Source organism: Rhincodon typus, chromosome 14 (assembly GCF_021869965.1).
Source record: "Rhincodon typus isolate 14 chromosome 14, sRhiTyp1.1, whole genome shotgun sequence".
NCBI lineage: Eukaryota > Metazoa > Chordata > Chondrichthyes > Orectolobiformes > Rhincodontidae > Rhincodon > Rhincodon typus.
In genome coordinates, this window is record NC_063345.1 from 46,811,035 (window position 1) to 46,834,007 (window position 22,973).

Genomic DNA, 22,973 nt, shown 5'->3' on the forward strand with positions numbered 1-22,973 from the left:
TCTCCTTATTTATTTCAGAAATCCCTTCCCCTCCCCCATTTCTGAAGGAGGGTCTAGGCCCGAAACGTCAGCCTTCCTGCTCTTCTGATGCTGCTTGGCCTGCTGTGTTCATCCAGCTCTACACCTTGTTACCTTTAATATTCTGGGGACCTGGGTTCACATCCCACCATGGCAGATGGTGGAATTTGAATTTGTTTTAAAACAAAATCCGATGTTCACAGGTCAGAACTTTCACTAAATATGCAGGTCCTTTGAGACGAGATTTCATCTAATGACGACCATGTCGATTGTCAGAAAAACCCGTCTGGTTCACTAATGTCCTTTAGGAAAGGAAACTATCATCCTTACCTGGTCTGGCCAACTGGTGATTCCAGACCTGCAGCAGTATAGTTAATTTGTAAATGCATTCTGGGAAGTTAGGGATGATTAATAAATAATGGTCTAGCCAGTGATGCCTACATCACTAAATAAAATGAATTTAAAAAATTATGACTTACAATAATCTAAAATGGGAATTTTACCCGTAATTGGGATCACGCTGTACTAAACTTATAAGTGCAACTGTTGTATCATGACATAGTGAATCGTATAGCCTTTGGATAAATATTAAGATTGCAAAAACAAATAACTATCAGGATGGTCTTACCTGCACAAAATTGGCCCAGCAGTGCCCCTTGTTTGGAAGTTACAGGTGTGGTTTGGGGTCCAACGTGGTGTAAAAGTTGGAATGCACAGTTTTGAGATGCAATTCAGCTTCTGAAAAACATCAAACTCTTGCTCTCTCATATTCCATTATTCAATGTTTCACAAGTCAGATTCAGTCCCTGCTTCTAACACAATGCACTTTCCTTTTTAAGAGGTCCAGGCTGGTTTTTAACAATATTAGTTGCTTTCTCCGGAATCTAACCAGTCAACAGCTCTGTTAGCACTGGCTGAATGCTGAAATAATTTAAGATATCAGGAAGCAAAAAGTGTTGCTTCTGTTGCAGTCAACAGGACCTGGTTATTTGGGTATCACAATCTCTCTGTCTGTTTACAGGGTCTATCAGGTTCAATTCTCTGCAAGTCAGTTCTTAACAGGTCTCTACTTGTGTACTGTGCACCAAAACAATGTTGTCACTACCTAGAGGCCGGTTGGCAGGAATCACCTGCGTTTTAACAACATTAACTTTGTTCAGTACGAATAAACAAAGACTCCATTTTATATGACTGTTTGTTTATTTGTTTGGTGCCTGGAATTCCCTAAAGTTAAGTGAATGCCCTCTCATCCTTTGAGTTCAGTGTGACCATTGGAAATCCTCATAAATTGCTGTCTTTTTAATGGTGGTATTGTCGTTGTATCGTCCTATTAAAGCAGTTTCAATTCCCAACGTTGTAAGATATGAGTTTGTTCAGGATGTAGCAGTCCTCCCTCCCACTAAGTACTTAGTTCTGCTCTTTGCACCTACTGGTTTAAGTATTCTACATAGAATAAACAGGCAAAGATGCTTGCAAAAGGTGGGGCCAGCTGTTGTCTTTTCTCTATTTTGACAGTTAAGTCTTTACTTAAACATATTTGTCACGTTCTCATCTTGACATGGGAGGAACCAGGAAGAGAGATTGAGATATTTAACTCAGTAGGTGTGGCATAGCCTGTGTGTACTGGACATGCAGTTTGTATTGTTCTTGTGCTTAACATTCACAGCTGGCAAAAGTAATTTTAAGTATAATTTAAATCAGAATGCTGAACTGCAACTGGATTTAATATCCTACCAGGATTAGGGGATGGGATAGATGTGATAATTGTGACAGTATTGTACCAAAGTAAATGGCAGTGAGTATATTCTTCAAGTTAACCAAAATATAGGTTTTGCTGTTTGCAGAGCAGGTACTGGACAAGACATTTCATCATAGAATCCCTGCAGTGTGGAAACAGGCTCTTTGGCCCAAAGAGTCAACACCAACCCTCAGAGCGTCCCACCCAGACCCGTCGTCCTATACCCCACCTAATCTACACTTCCCTGAATGCTACGGGCAACTTAGCATGGCCAATCCACCTAGCCTGCACATCTTTGGACTGTGGGAGGAAACCCACGCAGACACGGGGAGAACGTGCAAACTCCACACCAGACAGTTGCCCGAGGGTGGAATTGAACCCGGGTCCCTGGCACTGGGAGGCAGCAGTGCTAACCACTGAGCCACCATGCTTGCTCAAACCAGCACAATTCACTGTGTTTGGGTATTTCCAAAGGCATTCTGAAATGCAGATTTTAAATTTTAAGCAAATTCCATATACAAAGCATTTATTCAAAGGTCTTGGGTGTGTTGAATATCTCGCAGAAATCACTGCTGGCTCCACAAGTTGGTTTACAGGTTAACCAGATTTCTTTGAGAGAATTTAACTGCCTTTCCTTACAATATTAAGGTTTGTACAAGGTGGCATCTGTAAGATTTTATTAGTATAATTGCATCTTCTATTGGATTCTGCCTTTAGTTTGATAGTCTGAAAACTATATGAATTAGCATAGCATTGTTTCTCCTTTAGTTTTCACTACAGTGATTCACATTTGCTTTCCATTCTGGATTTGTTTCAGTTCTAGGATCGATTTTGGTAAAATGTTTAAAAGTTTGCCTCGAGAGAGCGATGGATGTCGCCACAATGTCAGACTGGTCAACAATCACTGGACAGTGGTGTGAGCCAAAGGCTTGACACGGAGATCACTAAGAACAATTAGTGGTAAGTGAACGCACAGCATTATCTACAAATTTCCTAATAATAAAAATCAATTTATTGTTAAAATCAAATGTTTTAACTTCATGGTCCAATCTCTGTTTCAGTTTTGAACATCTGATATCTCCTTTTATTGCCGACACTTTATAAGAAAACAATTGCTGCAGTTGTATAGGCATCAAACCTTTGGTGAATCCAGCATTATGCCAAAACAAATGGAGATGATCAACTTGTCATTCCTGACAGATAAAGAAAAGGAAGCAATAATCGCAGTTCTCTTCCGAGATGAGAAGTTGCGTTCATATGAGGAGAAGCGAGTAAGGTAATGAGGGGAAAGGTGTTTTGAATAAAACTTCTAAACGTAATTGTTTCAAAATCCTTCCTTCTAGGATGTCACATCACAGGGCATTCTGCATAAAATCTGTGCTCAGGAAACCTCTAATCTGCTGTTTTAAACCGTAAAAGAAATTTATGAATGACAATTCAGTAATTTGCATTTTTGCCATAGTATCATAGAGTACATGTCTTATGTTCTTACAGAAGAGGTCCTTCAGCCCATCAGGTCTGCATCAATTTAAAAAAAACGATACTAAACCTCCAATAGTCCCACTTGACTAAGTCAAGATTTTCTTAACAACACTTTAATGACAAAATGCTTTCAATAGAAAAACATTTTGCATTTTATAATGTTGATGGAAGTATGATGTGTGGATTCATAGTACAGATCCTGAGACGATAATCCGCCTTGTAGTAGAGACTAGAATTATGGTGATTCCCATTTAAACCAAAATGAGTGATTTTTGTTTTCTCTTTTGAGGGTGGTGAGTCTATGAAATTCTTTTCTTTTCTTCAGATGGTGGTAGAAGCAGGCTCCATTAATATTTTTAAGGCAAAGCTCAGTAAATGCTTGACTAACAAGAGAGTCAAAGTGTATGGGCGTAAGCAGGAGAGTGGATTTGAAGCCACGATCAGATCTTATCAATCTTATCAAATTGGGCTGCATAAATATCATGCCAGGCAGCAGGAAGAATGGTACCACAGGGTTATTGCTCCTTGTACTGACATCAGAGGTCTTCAAACATTTTTTGCTGATTTCTCCCTTTGGAGATCATTCCCTCTGCTTAAGAAGCAATGTGGGTGAAACAAGTCTTTGCAGGCAGCATAAAGAATTTAAAAATGCAACCTGTTTCATGCATGCACAATTTTCTTTTCTGGCGATCAGGTGCAGTATATTCCAATTTCACCATCTTTTAATATTTCTACACACAACCAGCAGATTTTAATTCAGTTAATGTAATATATTACTTGAGACAGAAACACACTATCAGCATTATGCAGCTGGATAAACATGACCATAAAGGAAGACTTGATGATTCATCCATATAGCAGTGAGTGGGATAGTCCTATTTTTCAGTTTAAACTCAAGTTTCATTTGGAGACAACAAGGTGCAGAGCTGGATGAACACAGCAGGCCAAGCAGCGTCATAGGAGCAGTAAGGTTCTGCATCCAGCTCTGCACCTTGTTGTCTCAGATTTTCCAGCATCTGCAGTTCCTACTATCTCTGATTTTATTTGGAGAGTCATGTTTAAATCAGTATCCAAATGGAAGCTCCTTCCATATTTGTTTTTGATGTCAAATAAATGAAGACAATTCCATTTTTCCCCAGAAACACTCGGTCAATATTAACAAAAACAAAGTTGCTGGAAAAGCTCAGCAATTCTGGCACCATCTGTGAAGGGAAAAACAGAGTTAATGTTTCGGGTCCGGTGACCCTTCCTCAGAACTGATGGTGGCTGGGAAAACTTCAGTTTATATGCAGAAAAAAGGGGAGAGGGATGGGGTAGGGAGTAAACGATAGGATAGAGCCTAAAGAGAGAGAAGAGCAGTTGGACAGACAAAGAGTTGATAACAATCAGGCTGAGGGTGAACAGTTGTTAATGGGGACTATTAGTGACTAACAACGAATAGTGTGTAATGGCAGGCTATGTGGTAACAGTCAATGTTAACACTTGTTTTAGTGTCTCGGGGAACTCTATTTAATTAAAATGCGTGAATTTACAATGGTCTCTCAGAACAGTGACCAGCACCATTGACTCACTGCTGTAAAGTCTTCATAAGTTTTGAACTGTTGCTGCCTCCCTTTCAGGGAGATATTTTTGTATTTTGTGGAAATGTGAGACAAAACAGAGCTGTTTCTGTTTTGTGGTAACTGATTACTGTGTATTTGATTATACCAATTTCCATTTTTAGAAATCAGTGTGAATTCAAGCATCTGATGTTGTGCTGTGCTGAGACTGTCCTTTGCCAGGTTGTACCAGTGATAAGAGAAATTCAGTCTTTTGATGTGTCAGAGGTATTAGGAACTGCCGATGCTGGAGAATCCGAGACAACAAGGTTAGAGCCGGATGAACACAGCAGGCCAAGCAGCATCACAGGAGCAGGAAGGCTGACATTCCAGGCCTAGACCCTTGATGTATCACCTCTGACTATGGGAGGTCACATTGGGCCTCTTCTTGGCCAACCCATCCTTGAGCCTTGGTGTCCTTGTGTGGTGCCCCTCAGTTTGGCAGCCTATGGATCATTATGATATCGCTGTTAAATTTGACTGTTAAGTGTATATTCTTTTGAGTTTCCCGATTGCTTACAACAGGTGGCCTGTATTAATTATGTCCCTGGAAAGACCTTACAACCCAGCCCACTCCATTCTGTTTTAGGCAACTTAAGCTGGACTGTACATGCAGTCTTGAGTCATCCACTTTCAGAGGATAAAACATCAAATTAGTAAGATTGTTTCAAATTAGTAGGAGTTAACGTAATTCAGAGCTTCCCACTGTGGAGTCACAAGCTGTGAGGCAGTAATGGCTGCCATGGAGTTTGGCCTGAAGGCAAATGGCCATGAGGTCCTATTAAATCCTCATGTCTTTTTTCTTATGGTCATGGCCTGACAGACCAATCCTTGAGGCCTGATTCCTGCTGCAAAAAAGGTTGTGAAGAGGTAGGTATCATTTTTAGGAACCTTGTGCTTTAAATAACTCCGACCACATTGAACCTCAGTCCGCACCTTCCCCATCAATCGCTGCTCCCATCCAGCTCACTCATCGAAGGTCATTCCCCCACCCCAGCCAACTCCAACCCCCCCACAAAGTGTGGAGCATTAAATTGGTATCTCACCAGGAAAATGCTTGGGAACAATGGATGTGATTAACTACACTGGTCATTGCAATTCTCCTCTTTTTGAAAGGGGTGTAGTTTATTTGCAGATAAAGTCCCATAATAATTTTTTTTTGTCTTTTGCTATGAAGAAAGCTGAAGAGTGAGCTGTTGGAAATACGGCGTAAAGGAGCGAAACGTGGCAGTCAGGACTACAGCAATAAGACTTGTGCCCGATGTCAGGAAACACTCGGCCGCTTTGTTAAAAGCGGAAATGTGTGTAAGCAGTGTAACCACCTGGTGTGTAAGGAATGTGGCATTACAGATGTAGACGGAAGATGGAAATGCAATGTGTGCATCAAGGAGGCGTGAGTGTAACTTTTATTGAGTAGTATTTTGTTTGAAGGATGGAAAACTTGGAGATGATGTTTTCTAAAATATGACATGCCAAACTGGTGATGTGCTTTACTGGGGTGAGTGACCCTGTGTCAGGGCTGTCTCTGCAATGAATAGGACTGCTGCTGGGTGCGTTAAGATTCCGAATCTTTCCCCATGAGACACCCAGAAGAAAAATGTCCTGAAATGGTGGGTTTACCTTGGGTTAAGTAGTTTCCTATTTTACAAAGAAGATCAAAAAGCACTTTCCAAATTATATGTTGGAGGAGTACTTTGAAAAAAAGTCACATATTTCACACTAAAATTGCTGGAAAATCAACAAGATTGAACTTGGGCGATTTGACTAACACTAAAGTTTCAAGACTCTTAAACGTTTCTTCTAAACAGAGAAAGACACAATAATGAGATGTATAAAGAAATTCAGATGCACAAAATCTAAGATTCTTTGTCAAAGCCCTGTTATTGGAATCTGATGAATATTTCAGCAATTTTATGAAATTATAATCTTACTAGAGGAGCCTTAACCTCTGGGAGCAATTGCTGGTAAATCATGTGGAGGAGGATCTTTGCTGTGTCCAAGGGGAGGAATTCATAAAATTAGTTCAAAGATGTATATCAAGGTGTGCGTTGTTAATGAAATAAAAAGCCATTGTCAAGTGCTAGAAATAGGAAAGAGAATGTCTGTCTGTCTGTCTTTGCTTGCTTGGAGGATATTGATTCTGAAGGTCCTATCATCCCTGAGTTTTTCATTTGATGTACATGAATTTATTTGTCATCAGAATTGAAGGCTAACCCCTCGCAAGCCACCCAAGAGCCATTTAATGGAAAGCTTTGGGAAGTCACTTAAATGAACTACCCAAAGTCAGTATGATCTAAGCTTTACAAAAACCGAAAGAACTGTGAATGCTGTAAATCAGGAACAAAACAGAAGTTGCTGGAAAAGCTCAGCAGGTCTGGTAACATCTGTGAAGAAAAAAATCAGAGTTAATGTTTCAGTTCTGGTTACCCTTCGTCAGAACATGATCTAAGCTTTACCTGCTTTAGTGAAGATAAATTTTGGAGCTGAAAGGGGAAATCGATGTCAAGAGTTTGATCCAATATCAGTAAAAATGGCTTCAATTTAAAATGACAGCCCAGATTAAATCTTACATGTTCTTCACCAGAAAGCTAAAGAAACAAACTGGAGATTGGTTCTATGAATACCGAGCAAGAAGGCACAGTACTGATTTTGGTAGTGATATAATCAGAGCATCATTAAGAAGGAAATATACCTGTAAGTACCAGAGTTCTGCATGTTTCAATAATGCTGTATATTCACTGAAGTAAAGGACATGTGTTACTTTGAAGTTCTGTATTGCCCTGAGTGGTGTTGTCAAGCCAACAGCTGTTCCCATTCCTATGTTATATTGACTGTCTCCCTCTCTCCCTCAACTGATCTTTTGCAGAAATTCTCATGCTTTTGTTACATCGAAGCTCACTATTACAGTGATCTCCTGGCTTGCCTCTAAACTTAAATCACCATGAATTGTGGTTATCTAACATCTAACTGTATCTTTCCAAGGCCTTACTCGTACCCACATTTCTATCTTTTTCATTGCTTATGATCCTGCAGAATTTCTTTGTTGCTCGCTGTCTGGTTTCTTTCACATTCCTGATTTTGATCACCCCACTGTGTGGCAGCTGTATCTTCAGATGCCTATGCCCTTACCAAAGACCAGAACTTTCTCCTTAAATTCTGCTGGCTCTCATTGCTTCCTTCAAAAAAAAACTCTTGAAAACCCTCATTTTGGTTCTGTTTTCAGTCACCTGAACTAATACCTCCCTCGGTGAGTCAGTGTCCAACTTTCTTTGTTGCACTGCTGCAAAGCACCTCACATTTTACTACATAAATAAAGCTGCCACTGTCCTGTCGGACCACAAGCCTCTCTCATTAAAGAGAGATAACTGGTGGCAGTTTAACCTGAGGATCACCACACCTCAGGCAAGGGGAGAGGTTGAGAAGGGAGAGCCCTTCATGGTAACCTCAGCCAATATAGGAATTGAACCCACTCTGTTGGCATCACACTGCATCGCAAGCCAGCCATCTAGTGAACTGAATTAGCCTACCCTCAGATTTTACTGTATGAAGATATTAATCAAGGGCAATCTGTTGTTTTATTACTGGGGAAGGATATTTATTTTTCGGTAGACAGTGATTAAAATTTGTCTTTCCCATTTACTGATGCATAACACAGTGATGTAATCGAACTGAGAGGTTAGAGAATGACTGGATAGCATCCTTCTAAAAATCCTGAATACCACCTAATATTTCTTTTACTGTACAGTAAATAAGCGAGAGACAACAGGACAGGTATTACTACAGAAGGCTTTGGCCAATGACGCAAATGCAAATATTGCTGCAAAGGGAAGGCAGAAGACCTCTCAAGATGAAGGTAGAGTTTCTAGGTGAGTGTGATCATAAATTCATAGAATCTAGATGTTTATAGAACAGAAGGACACGATTTGGGCCACAGTGTCCAGGCTGGTCAGTGAAGATCTGACTGCATTCATCCCATTTTATGGCTATTGGCACATAGTTTGGTGGCTATGGTGATGCATATGAAGATCTAAATACTATTTGAATGTTTCAAGAGTTCCTGACTCAATCACCCTTTCAGGCAATGAGCCCCAGACTCCCACCACACACTGGCAACATCTTTTTCTCTCCATTCTCCTCTGAGCCTCTATCTCTTGTCTTAATTCTATGTTCCACTGGTTATTGATCCCCTCGAATAATAGAAAATGTGCTTTCCTGTCCAGCACCCCTCATAATCTGATACACCTTGATTTGACCCCCTCTCAATCTACACTGCACCAAGGAAAACAACCCCAGACTATGCAATCTGATAGCACTGTAGTTGAAATTTATTTTGCATTTATTTTTGTATCATTGATTTGGTTTTCAGTATATTTTAAGTTTTAATTATTTTTGCAGAGGTGTGGTAGAATTGAGTGACTTGGCTATTTCAGAAGACAGTTAAGAATCAGCCACATTGCTGTAGGTGAGATTTCCTTCCCGATAGGACATGAGCGAATGAAATGTTTTCAATGACAGTTGATGATCACCATTACTGTGGTTAATTTATAATTGCAGATTAATTAATTGCATTTGTTGTGGTTGGATTTGAAACTGTGCTCCCAGAACATCTACCACATGGACAGACAAGAACAACAGACACATGGGTAGGCGCCCAGCTGAAAGTTTCCCACTAAGCCACCATCTTGACTTGGAAATAAATCGCTGTTTCTTCACTACTACCAAATCAAAACCCTGAACTCCCTTCCTGATAGCACTGTGCATGTGTCTACCCCATATAAACTGAAGTGGTTCAAGACGGTAGCTTCCCACCACTATCTCATTCAGCGATTGGGGATGGACAACAAAGGTTGGCTTAGAGGCAAGCCTACATCTTACAAACGATGCTTATTTTGTTCTTAGAGATGACAGTGAAGAGCAAAGATAAAATATAGGACACAACCTAGATTAGAAAGAGGTAAAGAGCAATTAAATTGGTAACTGGTGATGAGAATGAGTTTCTCAAAAACTGAAGATTGTAAAGGGATTTTAAAAGGAAAAATGATGATAAAGATGGGAAATCAATGAGATTTCATTGTAATTCAGGAGGAGAAAGGATAAGCATGTAGAACAATATCGGTGGAGCTGGGAAAGAAGAAAAATAGAGAGAAGCTAGAAAAGTTGCAGTGGAAAAGGAGAAGTTGAAGGAAAGATGTGAATAAACTATTCTATTTGATTATTTTAGGAATGTAAAGGAGTGTTAGGAATGGGAGCAAATTGACATCTTGAACCATCTTCAGCTTGAGACTGAAAAATTTGTTGCGGTGAAAAAAGAAGGGAACAGATTGATTGGAAGTACTTCTAGCTGGCATATAGATTTGGGATTTCTGTGTGGTTAGAAACAACAGTGAGACCGGAAATATTGGTATTTAGAATAAGGGTATAGCTATCACATGGATGAAATGGTAGTCGTTGGTTAGATGCAAAAGACACAAAAAGTTTAATAATTTCTGGGACTGAAAGTGCACTGGGGCTCCATTTGCCTTGTTCTGTAACTTCAGCGAAACACCTCTTGAAAGTTTTACCTGATGGCCATTAAATAATTGATCATGAGAACATATGAGCCAAAATAGACCATTCAGCTGATTGGGTCTGCTCTGCCTATTGATGAGATCATATCTGATCTGATAATCCTCATCTCCATTTTCCTGCCTTTTGATTCCTCTTGCTTCCCTTAATGATTAAAAATCTACCTCAGCCTTGAATATACTTAATGATCCAGCCTCAACAGCCCTCTGGATGAAGTATTCCACAGGTCTCCTACTCTCTGAGAAGAAATTCCTCCTCCATTTTGGTCTTAGATGTGTAAATCCTTATTCTGAGATAATGCCCTCTGGTCCTAGACACTCTCTCAAAACAAAATAACCTTTCTGCATCTAACCTGTCAAGTCCCTAACAATCATTGAAGTTGCCTCTCATTCTTCTCCTATGAGCACAGGTCCAGTTTACCCAAACTCACCTCATTAGAGTCCTTCCATACTTAGGAACAAACTAGTGAATTTTCTCTGGCCTGCCTCCTATGTCATAGAGTCATACTGCAATGAAACAGACCCTTCAGTCCAATTTGTCCATGCTGACCAGGTTTCTCAAACTGACCTAGTCCCATTTGCCTGCATTTGACCCATATCCCTTTAAACCTTTCCCATTCATATACCTTTCCAAACGTCTTTTAAATGTTGTAACCGTACCTGCCTCTACCACACCCTCTGGCAGTTCATTCCACATGTGCACCACCCTCTATAATGAAGAAGTTGCCCCTCAAGTCCCTTTTAAATCTTTCTCCCCTCATCTTAAAAGCATGCCTTCCTGTTTTGAACTCCCCTACTCTGGGGAAGAGAGCTTTGCTATTTACCTTTATCTGTGCCCCTCAGCCTCCTACACTCAAGAGAAAAATGTCCCAGCCTATCCAGCCTCTTATAACTGAAACCCTCCAGTCTCAGTAACATTTCTGGTAAACCTTCTCTGCACTCTTTCCAATTTAACAACAACCTTTCTCTCGCAGGGTGACCAGAACTATACACAGTACTCCAAATGTGGCCTCCCCAGTGTCCTATACAACCATGACATGATGTTCCAACTCCTATACTCAGTGGTCTGAGCAATGAAGGCAAGCGTGCTAAACATCTTCACCACCCTGTCTACCTGTAATGCCACTTTCAATGAACTATGTACTTGCATCCCTAAGTCACTAATCTGCAACACTCCCCAGGGCCCTTCCATTAACTGTACAAGTCCTGCCCTTGTTTGCCTTACCAAAATGTAACACGTCACATTTATCTAAATTAAATTCTACCTTCCACTCCTTGGCCTATTTGCCCACTTGATTCAGATTCCTTTGTACTCTTCGATAACCTTCTTCACCGTCCACGATATCACCAATTTCTTGTGTCATCCACAAACTTACTAACTCTTGTGGCACAAGCCAGTACCTGGTGCATTTAGGTCAAAATTCTGCCTAGCAACAACTTTTTAAACCTTTAGATATTTTATACTTTAGATATAAAGTATTAGTATATCTTGCCTCAGATGAGGGGATCAAAACTTTCACTGTAGTCCACTGTGGTCTGATTAGTGCCTTGTACAGTTTTAGCACGACCTCCCTATTTGAAATAAAGGCTAACGTTTTATTTGCCTTCCCAATTCACCAATTCAACTTGTATACTAGCTTTTTGTCACTTACGCATGAAAACTCCCAAATCCTCCTGTGCTGTAGCTTTCTTCAGTATTTCACTATTTAAATAATATTCAGCTCCTCTCTGCTTCCTATTAACGCAAAGAACCTCATATTTTCCCACATTATATTCCATCTGCCAAGTATTTTTCCCACTTGCTTAACTTGTCTGAAGCCTTCTGCAGACTCTGTGTCATGCTCAGCACTTGCCTTCCTACCTATATGTTCACTTTCCCCATCCAGCTCATTGATGTATGTTGTAAATAATTGGAAGAGCTCAAAATGCCACAGGTTGTGATTTAACAATGATGTCAAGAGAACTCTCTAAGCATTGAGGGCGCATGGGGACAGATGTTGAAGTTTCTGCACGATTGTCCTGGATTGCTTTGATATATCATGTTGGAAAAACTGATGGAATAGACTGAGATAAAAACGTATGGAATCCTGAAGCAGCCTTCTTTATGACGGTGCAATCCTTCCCGGCAAAGCCCAATTTTCCTCAACTGACTGCAGCAGGAAAATCTAATGCAGGTTTTTTGCATTGAAGCTAAAATTTATCACTTCGGTGTCGTCACTGATTGATTGTTTGAAGGGTTTCCTGTACCATTGAACGCTTTCTAATCTCAACCCCCTTGATATTAAACAAAGACACAGAATATACAATACAAAATACAGTAATGTTGATCTTTGGCCATGATCATGGTGGTTTTAATGATTTTGTTATTTGTTGCATACAAACAAAAAATAAGCCTTGGATCAATAAAACTGTATGGACGGAATTAATTGATTATTGGGAACTATAAGCAAATCAATAGGCAACATATTTCAATTGACAAAACAGTTTTATAAGTTTGCACCATTTTAAAATAACAAATGATAATATAGATCAATAGTACTTTTATCAACTATCAGTAAAATAACTATACTACAGACCTGTGATTTTTTTTGTTTGATAGCAACCTTTCTGAATCCCAAGAGGCTACTGAGCAACCAAGTGACACAGAATCCACTGGGCATATCAGCATTAGCAGCTACAAGAGCAACTCGCAATCTCCCTCCAAGCACAACACACCCAACAATTCCAGGTAAGGGATTTGTGGAGGATATAGTCTGAAATTATTGTGATCAAATGGAAATGTGAATGTTAATGTGAATTAGCTCATTTTTACCTTAAAACCTATTTTTTGATCAAATCCGTGGTCATCTATATTAAAATATCTCAGTGTCAAATTTTAGAATAGAATAGAATCCCTACAGTGTGGAAACAGGCCCTTTGGTCCAACAAGTCCACACCAAACCTTGAAGCATCCCACCCAGACCCATCCCCTATAACCCACCTAATCTACACATCCCTGAACACTATGGGCAGTTTAGCATGGCCAATTCACCCAGCCTGCACATCTTTGGACTGTGGGAGGAAACCGGAGGAAACCCATGCAGACTTGGGGAGAACGTGCAAATTCCACACAGACAGTCACCCAAGGGTGGAATCAAATCCAGGTTCCTGGCACTGTAAGGCAGCAGTGCTAACCACTGAGCCACCATGTGGCCTGATTTTGTTAAGTAACAGTCCTGGCATGTGCCATGGTGATGTTTTAATATATTAAAGGCATTAGATAAATGTAAATTGTCGAAATAATTGGACATCATTTTGACACATGCCTGTGTTTAGACTTTATTTCTCACCTTAGCTTGCTGAAGTCTTGATGTACCATGCAGCCTCTTTAGATGAAGGGATGAGCTAGTAACTCAGTAGGCCTCTGAGCCTCCGGAGATGCTGCAGTGAAAACCCAATTCAAAGTGTTATGTGGCAGCAATCTCAAGTGATGAATCATAAAATCTCTACAGTGTGGAAAGAGGCCATTCAGCTCAAGTCTGCACCGTCCCTCTGAAGAGCATCATGCTCCGATCCAGACCCCACCCTATCCCATAACCTTGCATTCACCATGGCCAATCCACCTAGCCTGCACATCCCTGGGCACTACAGGGCTATTTAGCATGGCCAATTCACCAAACCTATGCATCTTTGGACTGTGGAAGAAAACCAGAGAACCTGGCAGAAACCGACACAGACACGGGGAGAACATTGCAAACTCCACACACACTCACCCAAGGCTGGAATCGAACCCGGGTCCCTGTGTAATAACGTAGCAGTGCTAACCACTGAGCCACCATTCGCCTTTGCTCTGGGGAAGTTACTGTACTCCATTTAACCCCATTCATAACAAAGGGAATAATATTTATCTCATATTATTCCACTCCATTGAGGTGTACATCCAAAAAATTCTGATTAAGTTCTTAAAATAAGTTTGGATCTGTCTTATTAATGTGCATTCATGCCTTAACAAGGTCCTGTTTGGCCTATGTCTATTTCAAATAGGCCCAAATAGTCCATAGCAAATAGACGGCACTCATCAGTGACCTTAGAAAGCCTCCCACAAAGATCTAGTGATCACTGTGGTATGGTTTCGAACTTTCCCTGTGTTAGCTTAGTTCTAGCGTCAATTGGTACGGGCTCTTGACAGTAACAGTGATATCATCATCAGGCTAATCAGCCAATCATATTGATTAAATCTCAGACAGAAATCCAAGATGCAAAACAAAGCGATTATGAAATGAGATTTCCAGGCCCATGGTGGCTCTTAGCAACTATGACTTTTGTACATTGTAAAAACTCAATTACACTTCACTCAACAAAATTTAAGGTTCTTACAGAAATGTTAAATAAAATGGATGTTCAGAGATTTCTGTATGATTTCCATCTGAAAGGACTGCAATAGTGGAGCCCACAGAAGAGTGGGGAATCACTGACAGCAAGTTCTGGATATTAGTGTTTAATTGCATTTATATTATTCATTTAACACAGCAAAGACAATGGATACTGACAGTTTTGCCATCATTGTAAGAACAAAATCCAGGCCAGCATAAATATCTTTTATTATTGGGTGTCCTAAAATTCTGAGTGGTTGTCATTTAGCACAGAAGATCTAAGAAACCAAATTTCTATTGTGGAATTCCGTACAAATAATAAATATGAAGTTATTTACAAACTAAACACTTTTTTTAACGAAAAATGCTCAAAATAATCAAGATACTATTTATTGAAACTCGAGCTTTTATTTCCAGCATATCTACGCAGAGGAGGCACTGTTACCAGTATTCATACCATTACAAATATAAAATCAGTATCTTATTTATGGTTTAATATAAAATGAAAGCATTGCGGTTTTAGTGTTGAATAAAAATATGCAAAAGAAGATGTCAGGTTCCAACTAGTAACTGGTACCACTGATTGTGTAACAATATATAGTTTCTAATGTAGGAGTCAATTGGCGAATTAAAGAACATGAGAATTGCTCGTGGCTACTGTGTTTAAAATAAACAGGTTATGTCTTAATACACCATTGGAAATTCTATGTTATCATCAAGGAGTCCATTTCTATGGTCACCCTCTGGGCTTGTGCTCTTAGAGTGGATTTCAGCAGGCAATTCAACTGTATTAAGTATTCCAACAAAGCCTGATCCTGTGGTGCACACACACATGCAGCTTTTGTCAGGACTACCAGATCATAATGAAGAGCAGAAGACCTGGCAGAGTCTTCTCTTCGGTGAACTAAAGGCACTGAGGCCTATTGTACTGATCCTACAGCTCAGTACAAGAAACTAAACCCGAAATTTCCTTCTCAGTTACCCACCATGTTTATGAACTGAACCATCGGAGAAACTAAACTTCCTTTCTCTCTGACAGTTGAATTCCTTAGCAATGAATCAGCACAAACAATTTATTTTGTTTCGTGACAATTAGTAATTCCTAGTGACATGCTCTGCCATAGAAAAGTGAGCTCTATGTTATCAGATGTAAACAGAAACCTTGTTATATAAGGCACCTGATATACACAATATTTATTCAACAAGGAGAGTGTGGTTGAGCAAACATCTTTTAATTCCACACATCGTGTGCCATTTGCTAGAGTTCACCCATTTGATAAACATTGTAATCAAATGATGTGGGTGTTTGATGGATCAGGATTTGGACAATGGAAGAATTTTTCTTTAGAAAGAGTGAGGAAATATAGAAACCTTATTATCAGTCAGAATTCCTTTCATTAAATTAATTCACACTTTATAAAATATCCCCAAATTGTGCTGGAGTAGGTTTAGGAACAAAAACCCAAAAATAACGGGTGGGACTGTATAACGTGAGACAATGGTCTTATGGCAAATGGTGGAATTTGAAAATCCAGAATTTAGAGTCTAATGATGATTGTCGATTTGTCTGAAAAATCCATCTGGATCACTAATGTCCTTTAGGAAAGGAAATCTGCCATCCTTACCTGGTCTACCTACATGTGACTCCAGACCCACTGCAGTGTAGTTGACTCTTTACTGCTCTCTGGGAAATTAAGGATGGGGAATAAATGCAGGCCTAGTGACTGATACACACATCCCATGAATGAATAAAAAATACTTTCAGCACAGGTTTGTTCACGTACATATAGTTTAAAAAAACTTTTGAGTAGTATTCTTCCTAAAGCTATCTCAGGCTGAGACCATGATGAGTCCTGAGTATCCTATGTCACCTCTTTGAATATGGGGTTGAATTTCTCCAGGCCTTCTCCCGGTTTGCACTACCTTAAGTAAAAGAATAATGTCATTTGGACAGTTTTCCAGAAGCTTCCAAAGTTTTCAGCCAAGTTCCATGGATAAAAAGGAGTCCCCTCTAGGAAATTCACCCTTTATGTATTGGTGAAGTTTCAGAGAAATTTATGACTTTATTTTGCTCTTATATTTTTCAGGCGTAGTTCGTTAACAGAGAGCAATGCTGGTAATGTTAATGAATTTGCCATTTCTAAGCCCACAAATACTGGTAGCATGACACTTCCAGCCATGACAAAGTCAACCACCGACATCAAAATCAACACACAGTCTGACTTGGACAAGGTAGGACAACGCATTCCTTGCTGTGTTTTAGTTATTCATAGTTTGTGGATATGGCTGGTAAGGCTGCATCAGCTGGCCATCCCTTTTTTTTTTAATATGCAGCTGACTAACCTCTCGGAATACATTGTGTCAATTATATGAATTTTTTTTTTAATCAGTCTGTTTGTGTGTGTTATGCCACACCTCCACGGCAGGTGGGATTTGAAACTCGGACCTTCTGGCCCAGAAGTAGGGACACTACAATTGTGCCATAAGACCCTCTGTCACAGAAGACAACCAGTGCCTTGGGCAGAAGGAGACATGACTAAAGGGCTGGTCCAGGAACTAACCCTGAAATTAATCACAGATTGAGGTTTCCAGGGATCTATACTGTGCCTGTCCTGTTCAAATGTTTGGTAAATAATCGAGGGCTTTAAAATGTCAAGACTATGAGATGACCAAAGTAGTTGGAATTAGAGCATGAAATTACAAGACGGCATTAAAATGAACAACCCTCAGTCAAGGCTTTAGAATTTTTTCCACACACCATAGTGGGAATGGAGAGTAAACTCTGAGGGAAAATCAGTTGGGTTAATTAACTACTTCAAAACAGACCTAGATAAGTATGATTGGAACAAACTGAAAGTTAGGAGGATATATCAGTGTTGTTGATTTTGTTTTTTTCTGTCAGTGGCCATAATCGGAAATGTCCTAATGTGCTTTATTGTTGAATTTGAGTTAAGGATAGCCCTGCCTCTAATAACAATCCTTGCTATTTCTCCCTGGAAAGCAAGGAAAGGTGAGTGAAAAATGCTGAATCCTACAAGTTCATGTAGTTGTGTATAGAAGTTTGCAAGAAAGTAATACAACAAGCTCAGACATAAGACTTTCTGTATAGACTGAATGATCAAATACTCCAAAAGAAGTGGTTCCTGCATCGATTACAGAGTGACACAGTGAACGATGAAGACATATTTTGGGGTACTTTTTAATTATTTTCATGGATTAAAGAGCAGTTTCACGGATATCTCCTTTTAGAATAGAATCTATGTGGATAGAGTTAATCAGAAACTGCATTGAAAGAAATGGATTGGATGTGATTAATAGATATTTTTATTCCACAGTTTTGGACAAACCAGTAATCATGTGAAAGTATGACATACCGATTATTATTTAAACAGAAAGTATATGGATATAATTCTAAAACTTATGAAATGTTTTAACATGTTTCCTTCAGGAAACTCTCTCAAAAAGACACAGCAAAGTTTCAACGGATGAAAGTGTTTCAGAGAACATGTTTAAAAAGAATGCAAAAAGCATTCTGAAGCCTACAGGTGAGATTTGGCACATTGAATTTAACTCGAGAGGCATCAATCAAAAAAGTTTGTTTAAAACATTTTAAAGCTATTCCACACTAAACCGTTGAAAGGTTGGGCTGGGGGCTGGGGGTGGAGTTTCATAAGTTTCCTGAGAGAGAGAAATTCAATCCATGTCCCTTTTAGGCACCTACTAATGCCAATACTAACCTCAATAATAATAATGCCAGTTTTGGAGAAAGTTGATGCTTAGAAGTTGACCATTTCACCACACGGCAACATTTTACGCAAATTGTAGTAAGAGGAAAGAAGGGAAAAAAAATAGCTGTAGAGTATCATGCTCATTCTCCCACCTGTGCTGGTTTATCTGGGGTCCATAGATTTGTTCAATATAGAGAAAATCAACCAAAATTTCTGCTTTTGATTGATATCCAGATGTCCCCCACTAAAAGAAAGCTTTTAGTCTCAGGCTAGGAAGGAATCAAGATTGGTTGTGAACGCGCACTACAAATGAGAATTGCCTGTTGAAAATCACTCATTAAAAATGGGACCATTGATAAGGTAGAAGAGGGTAGTCATGGGCCATGGAATCACAGTCCAGCATCCGTCATTTTCAGGAAGGGAAAAATTGAGGGGAGTTGGTAGGGATGGGAGGTGCTGGTTGAGACAGAACTTTAAAAAGGCATAGGGTACGATTTTCCCACTTTGTTGTTTGAAATTGTGGAAGCTAGCAATCGGCAAACTGCCCACTCCTGAGAGAACTCTGGCTATCATAATAGCCAATCAGCTCATTAAAGGCTGATGGGTGAATTTCTTGGTGAATCACAGTCCTCAACACAGTATGCCAGGCGAGGCCTACCCCTCAGGGATCCTGGGGAGAAGGGAAATGATTTTTATCTTCTTGTTGCCAAGTGGGGATCGTGGAGAGAAGACATTTAGGGAGGGGAGGGCAGGATCAGAAGAAAAGGAAGGGCAATTGTTAGGGCAATTAGAGGTACCCCCCCCACCCCCCTCAGCCTGGCAAGCAGGTCACCATGGTTTCCCATTTGAGAAACTAGGTTCCTTTCGCTCTGACCAGGGAGGCAGCAAATTGACTTTCTCACCCTGCACTTTTTCATCTTTCCATTCATGGGATGTGGGTGCCACTGGCTGGGCCAGCATTTATCACCTGTTCTCAATTGCCACCTGTATTGAGTGGCTTGTTTGGCCATTTCAGAGGGTAGTTAAGAGTCAGCCCCAGTGCTGAGGGTCTGGAGTCACTTATAGGCCAGATCAGCTGAGAACACCAAATTTCCTATTCTAAAGAACATCAGTGAACCAGAGGGGTTTTTATGACATTTGCACTCATCTTGCTTGATTGCCATTAGGCTAGCTTTGTATTCTAAATTTTTATTGAAGTCGAACTGCACTATCTGCCATTGTTGGATTCAGAGCCATGTTGCTGGAGAATTAGCCTGGGTCCTGGATTATTAGTCTAACAGCCTTATCACGACACCACTGCCTCCATTAGTGAAGTGGCAAGAAGGGACCGAATTTCTCAGCTGGGCCAATTCATGTAATTATTTCTCCTTCTTGCCATGTCTCTTACCAGGGAAGGAAAAATACCACCCCAAATCTCACTCTCGAAAGTTTAAAAACAAAGTTTTACCTCTTAAAGAAAGTTGTTTAGGCTACGTTTGTGTTACACCAGAGTTGAAAACCCAAAGCCGTATGCTGACTTCCTGTTTGTCCATGTGCATTGTTCTATCTAGTACATGAAATAACAGAGAGACCTAGGGATTCATGTAAATAATTCTTTGAAGTTTGTGTCACATATAGAGAAGGTGGTTAAGAAGGTATTTAGCATGCTTGCTTTCATTGCTCAAACCTTCGAATAAATGAGTTGGGACGTTATGTAGAGGATGTACAGGACATTGGTGAGGCCTGTTCTGGAGTACTGTGCACAGTTCTGGTTGCCCTGTTATAGGAAGAATATTATTAAACTGGAGAGGGTTCAGAAGAGATTTGCTGGGAGAGTTTGAGTTATAAAGAGAGGCTGGATAGGCTGGGACTTTTTTAACTGGAGCGTGGGAAGTTGAGAGATGACCTTATAGAGTTTTATAAAATCATGAGGGGCATAGTAAAGGTGAATGGCAGGTGTCTTTTCTCTAGAGCGGGGGATTTCAAAACTAGGGGGCATATTTTCAAGGTGAGAGGAGAGGGTTTTGAAAAAGACATGAGAGGCAGTTTTTTTTGTTTTACGTAAAGAGTGGTTCATGTGTGGAATGAACTTCCAGAGAAAGTGGTGGATGTGGTTACAGTTGTAATGTTTAAAAGACATTTAGATAAGTACATGGGTAAGAAATGTTCAGAGGGATATGAGCCAAACACAGGCAGATGGGGCTAGTTTAGGTTGGGATTATAGTCAACATGGATTGGTTGGACCGAACGGTCTGTTTCTGTGCTGTATGACTCTGTAATGTTTCTGGTATGTGAGTTGTTTGTCATTTTAGTTTAGTTTAACACAGCTGCTTAGCTGGTGTCACAGGCAAAAATCAGTGTCAACTTCACTGAAACTTCATAAAATTGAGTAAAGTGGTGACATCACTAAATTGCATAGTCCCAGTCTGTGTGTTGGAAATAATTATTTTGGATTCAAATTCTCTGTTAGATTATAGCAAATCTGTGGTGGACCTTCGCATATCGGATTCTGCAAATACAGGTGATTCCATGGGAGACCGTAGTCAGTCAGTTCCAGGTCTCAATGTGGATCAGGTCTGTACGTGTATACCAGTGCGTGAACATTATACCCTGCATCTAATCCAGTGATTACCAACCTCCACTTTCAGAACATTACTTACTTATATCTACTTCTCCTCCACTTTGGCTGAGATCTCCATCTTTAAAAATCAGTCTTTAGATGTTCTCATCATCAGTTTTGGCTGACTTCTGAAACTATTTTATCCTGAACTTTACGAAGTTCAAGTCTTCACCTACATTAAGTCATTGCCTTCCTTATCATTCTCAGACTTCACAATGTCTCTGTGCCTCTTTAGCTGATTTTAAAGTCCTCCTTTACTATGTTGTGGCCTAGTTGGGAAAGCTTCTCCAGCTATGTACTCCAACCTCTCAATTCTGCTTTACCCATTCCCTCTGCTATACAATCAAAGCTAGACTTCCAGCTGGTAACATCTCTGCTGTTTTTGTCCAAGTCATGTTATCTTATCAGATGTCTCCCTACCTTCAAAGCCTAACATTGGATCCATGCCATGAATTTCTCTTTCCCTATTTTCCATCCACCGCTCAACGCCAAAAGTACTTGCAGATTTTTTTGTTGCATGTGAATACTGTATATACATAAGTGATATTGAGTTTTAGTAAACTATCTATGAATGTACTGAATCAGAGAGCTCCAGAAGCCTAATCATCTATAGATTGAGAAGTAGCTTAGTGGGCTGCTTAACTCCATCTGCCACAGTTTTGCCCATTCACTTAGTCTATCATTATCCCTTTATAACTTTGTGCTATCATCTACATTGTCTACAATGCTGCCTAACTTTGTGTCATCAGTAAATTTGGACGTATGACTTTCTGTGCCATTATCCAAGTTGTTAATAGATAATGTGAATTATTGAAGCCCTAACACAGATCCTTGTGGGACACCGCTGGTCTTTTCCTGCCAATTGAGCACCAACTTATTATCCCTCCTTTGTCGCCTGCCACTCAATCAATTTCCCAGACATATCGGTAATATGCCCTCAATTTGACAGGCTTCTACCTTAGCAATCAGTCTTATGTGGCACTTTATCAAATGCCTTATGGAAGTATATATAAACAACATCTACAAACACTCCCCTGTCTGCTACCTGAGTCACCTCTTTTAAACATTCCGTGAGGTCTGTCAGGCATGACCTACCTGTCATAAACCCATGCTGGCTCTCCCTGATTAACTGAAAAGTCTAACTGACAAATTGAAATTTTCCACAGATAAATCAAGGGAGGGGAGGCAAAAATTAGCTATGATTTGATGGGAGCAAGAAGACAAAATGGCCTACGCCTGCTTCTGTGCAAATGGAAGGTTCAAATTCAGTCTGATTATGAGCATGGAACTTTCTGAAACCTTCGTTCAGACTCTGTTGGAGTTTCAGGTTGGGTTGTGTTCACCACTCTGTTCTGAATAACTCAGCACAGCACAAGAATGAAGAGGGGAGTATTAAGTAGATCTCTTGAGCCTTCTGCACCATTCGATATGATTATACTTGATCTACTTCTCTGCTGGCTTCTGCTATCCCTTCACTCCTTGAGAGACCAAAACTCTCTCTAGCCCAGCCTTAAAAATAGTCAAAACTGGATCATCCTTGGAATAGAAATTTTGAAAGATTCACAACACTTTTTCGTGGAAGAAATTTACCCATACCTCAGTCCTAAATAACTGACAAGCTATTCCGACAAGCTATAATGCTCCCACATTATAGATTTTCCAACTAACAGAAACAATCTCTGCGTCTACCCTATCAAACCCTTCAAAAGCTTGGATGTTTCGATGAGATCACCTCTCATTCTTCTAAACTCTGGATTACATAGTCCCAGTTACCTCAACTTCTTGTCATAGGACAACATCCCAAGGAATACTGAAACTGTAAAATCTTTAGTTGCACCATATCATTAGTATGTTGGCACAAAGATTGGCAAAACAAGGATTCAAGCCAGCAATT

General features: G+C 40.0%; 1 protein-coding gene across 1 annotated transcript in view; it reads left to right on the forward strand.

Annotated features, from left to right (window-relative positions):
• sytl4 (synaptotagmin-like 4) overlaps positions 1–22,973 on the forward strand; it is an 82,127-nt gene that overhangs the window by 28,595 nt on the left and 30,559 nt on the right. The window contains exons 2-10 of the mRNA XM_020519375.2: positions 2,574–2,716; positions 2,818–3,032; positions 6,014–6,229; positions 7,421–7,530; positions 8,582–8,702; positions 13,000–13,128; positions 16,840–16,984; positions 18,201–18,297; positions 20,930–21,033. Of these exons, the coding sequence (XP_020374964.1) occupies positions 2,914–3,032; positions 6,014–6,229; positions 7,421–7,530; positions 8,582–8,702; positions 13,000–13,128; positions 16,840–16,984; positions 18,201–18,297; positions 20,930–21,033 (1,041 nt within the window). The 5' untranslated portion in view covers positions 2,574–2,716; positions 2,818–2,913. The remainder of the gene's footprint in view (positions 1–2,573; positions 2,717–2,817; positions 3,033–6,013; positions 6,230–7,420; positions 7,531–8,581; positions 8,703–12,999; positions 13,129–16,839; positions 16,985–18,200; positions 18,298–20,929; positions 21,034–22,973) is intronic.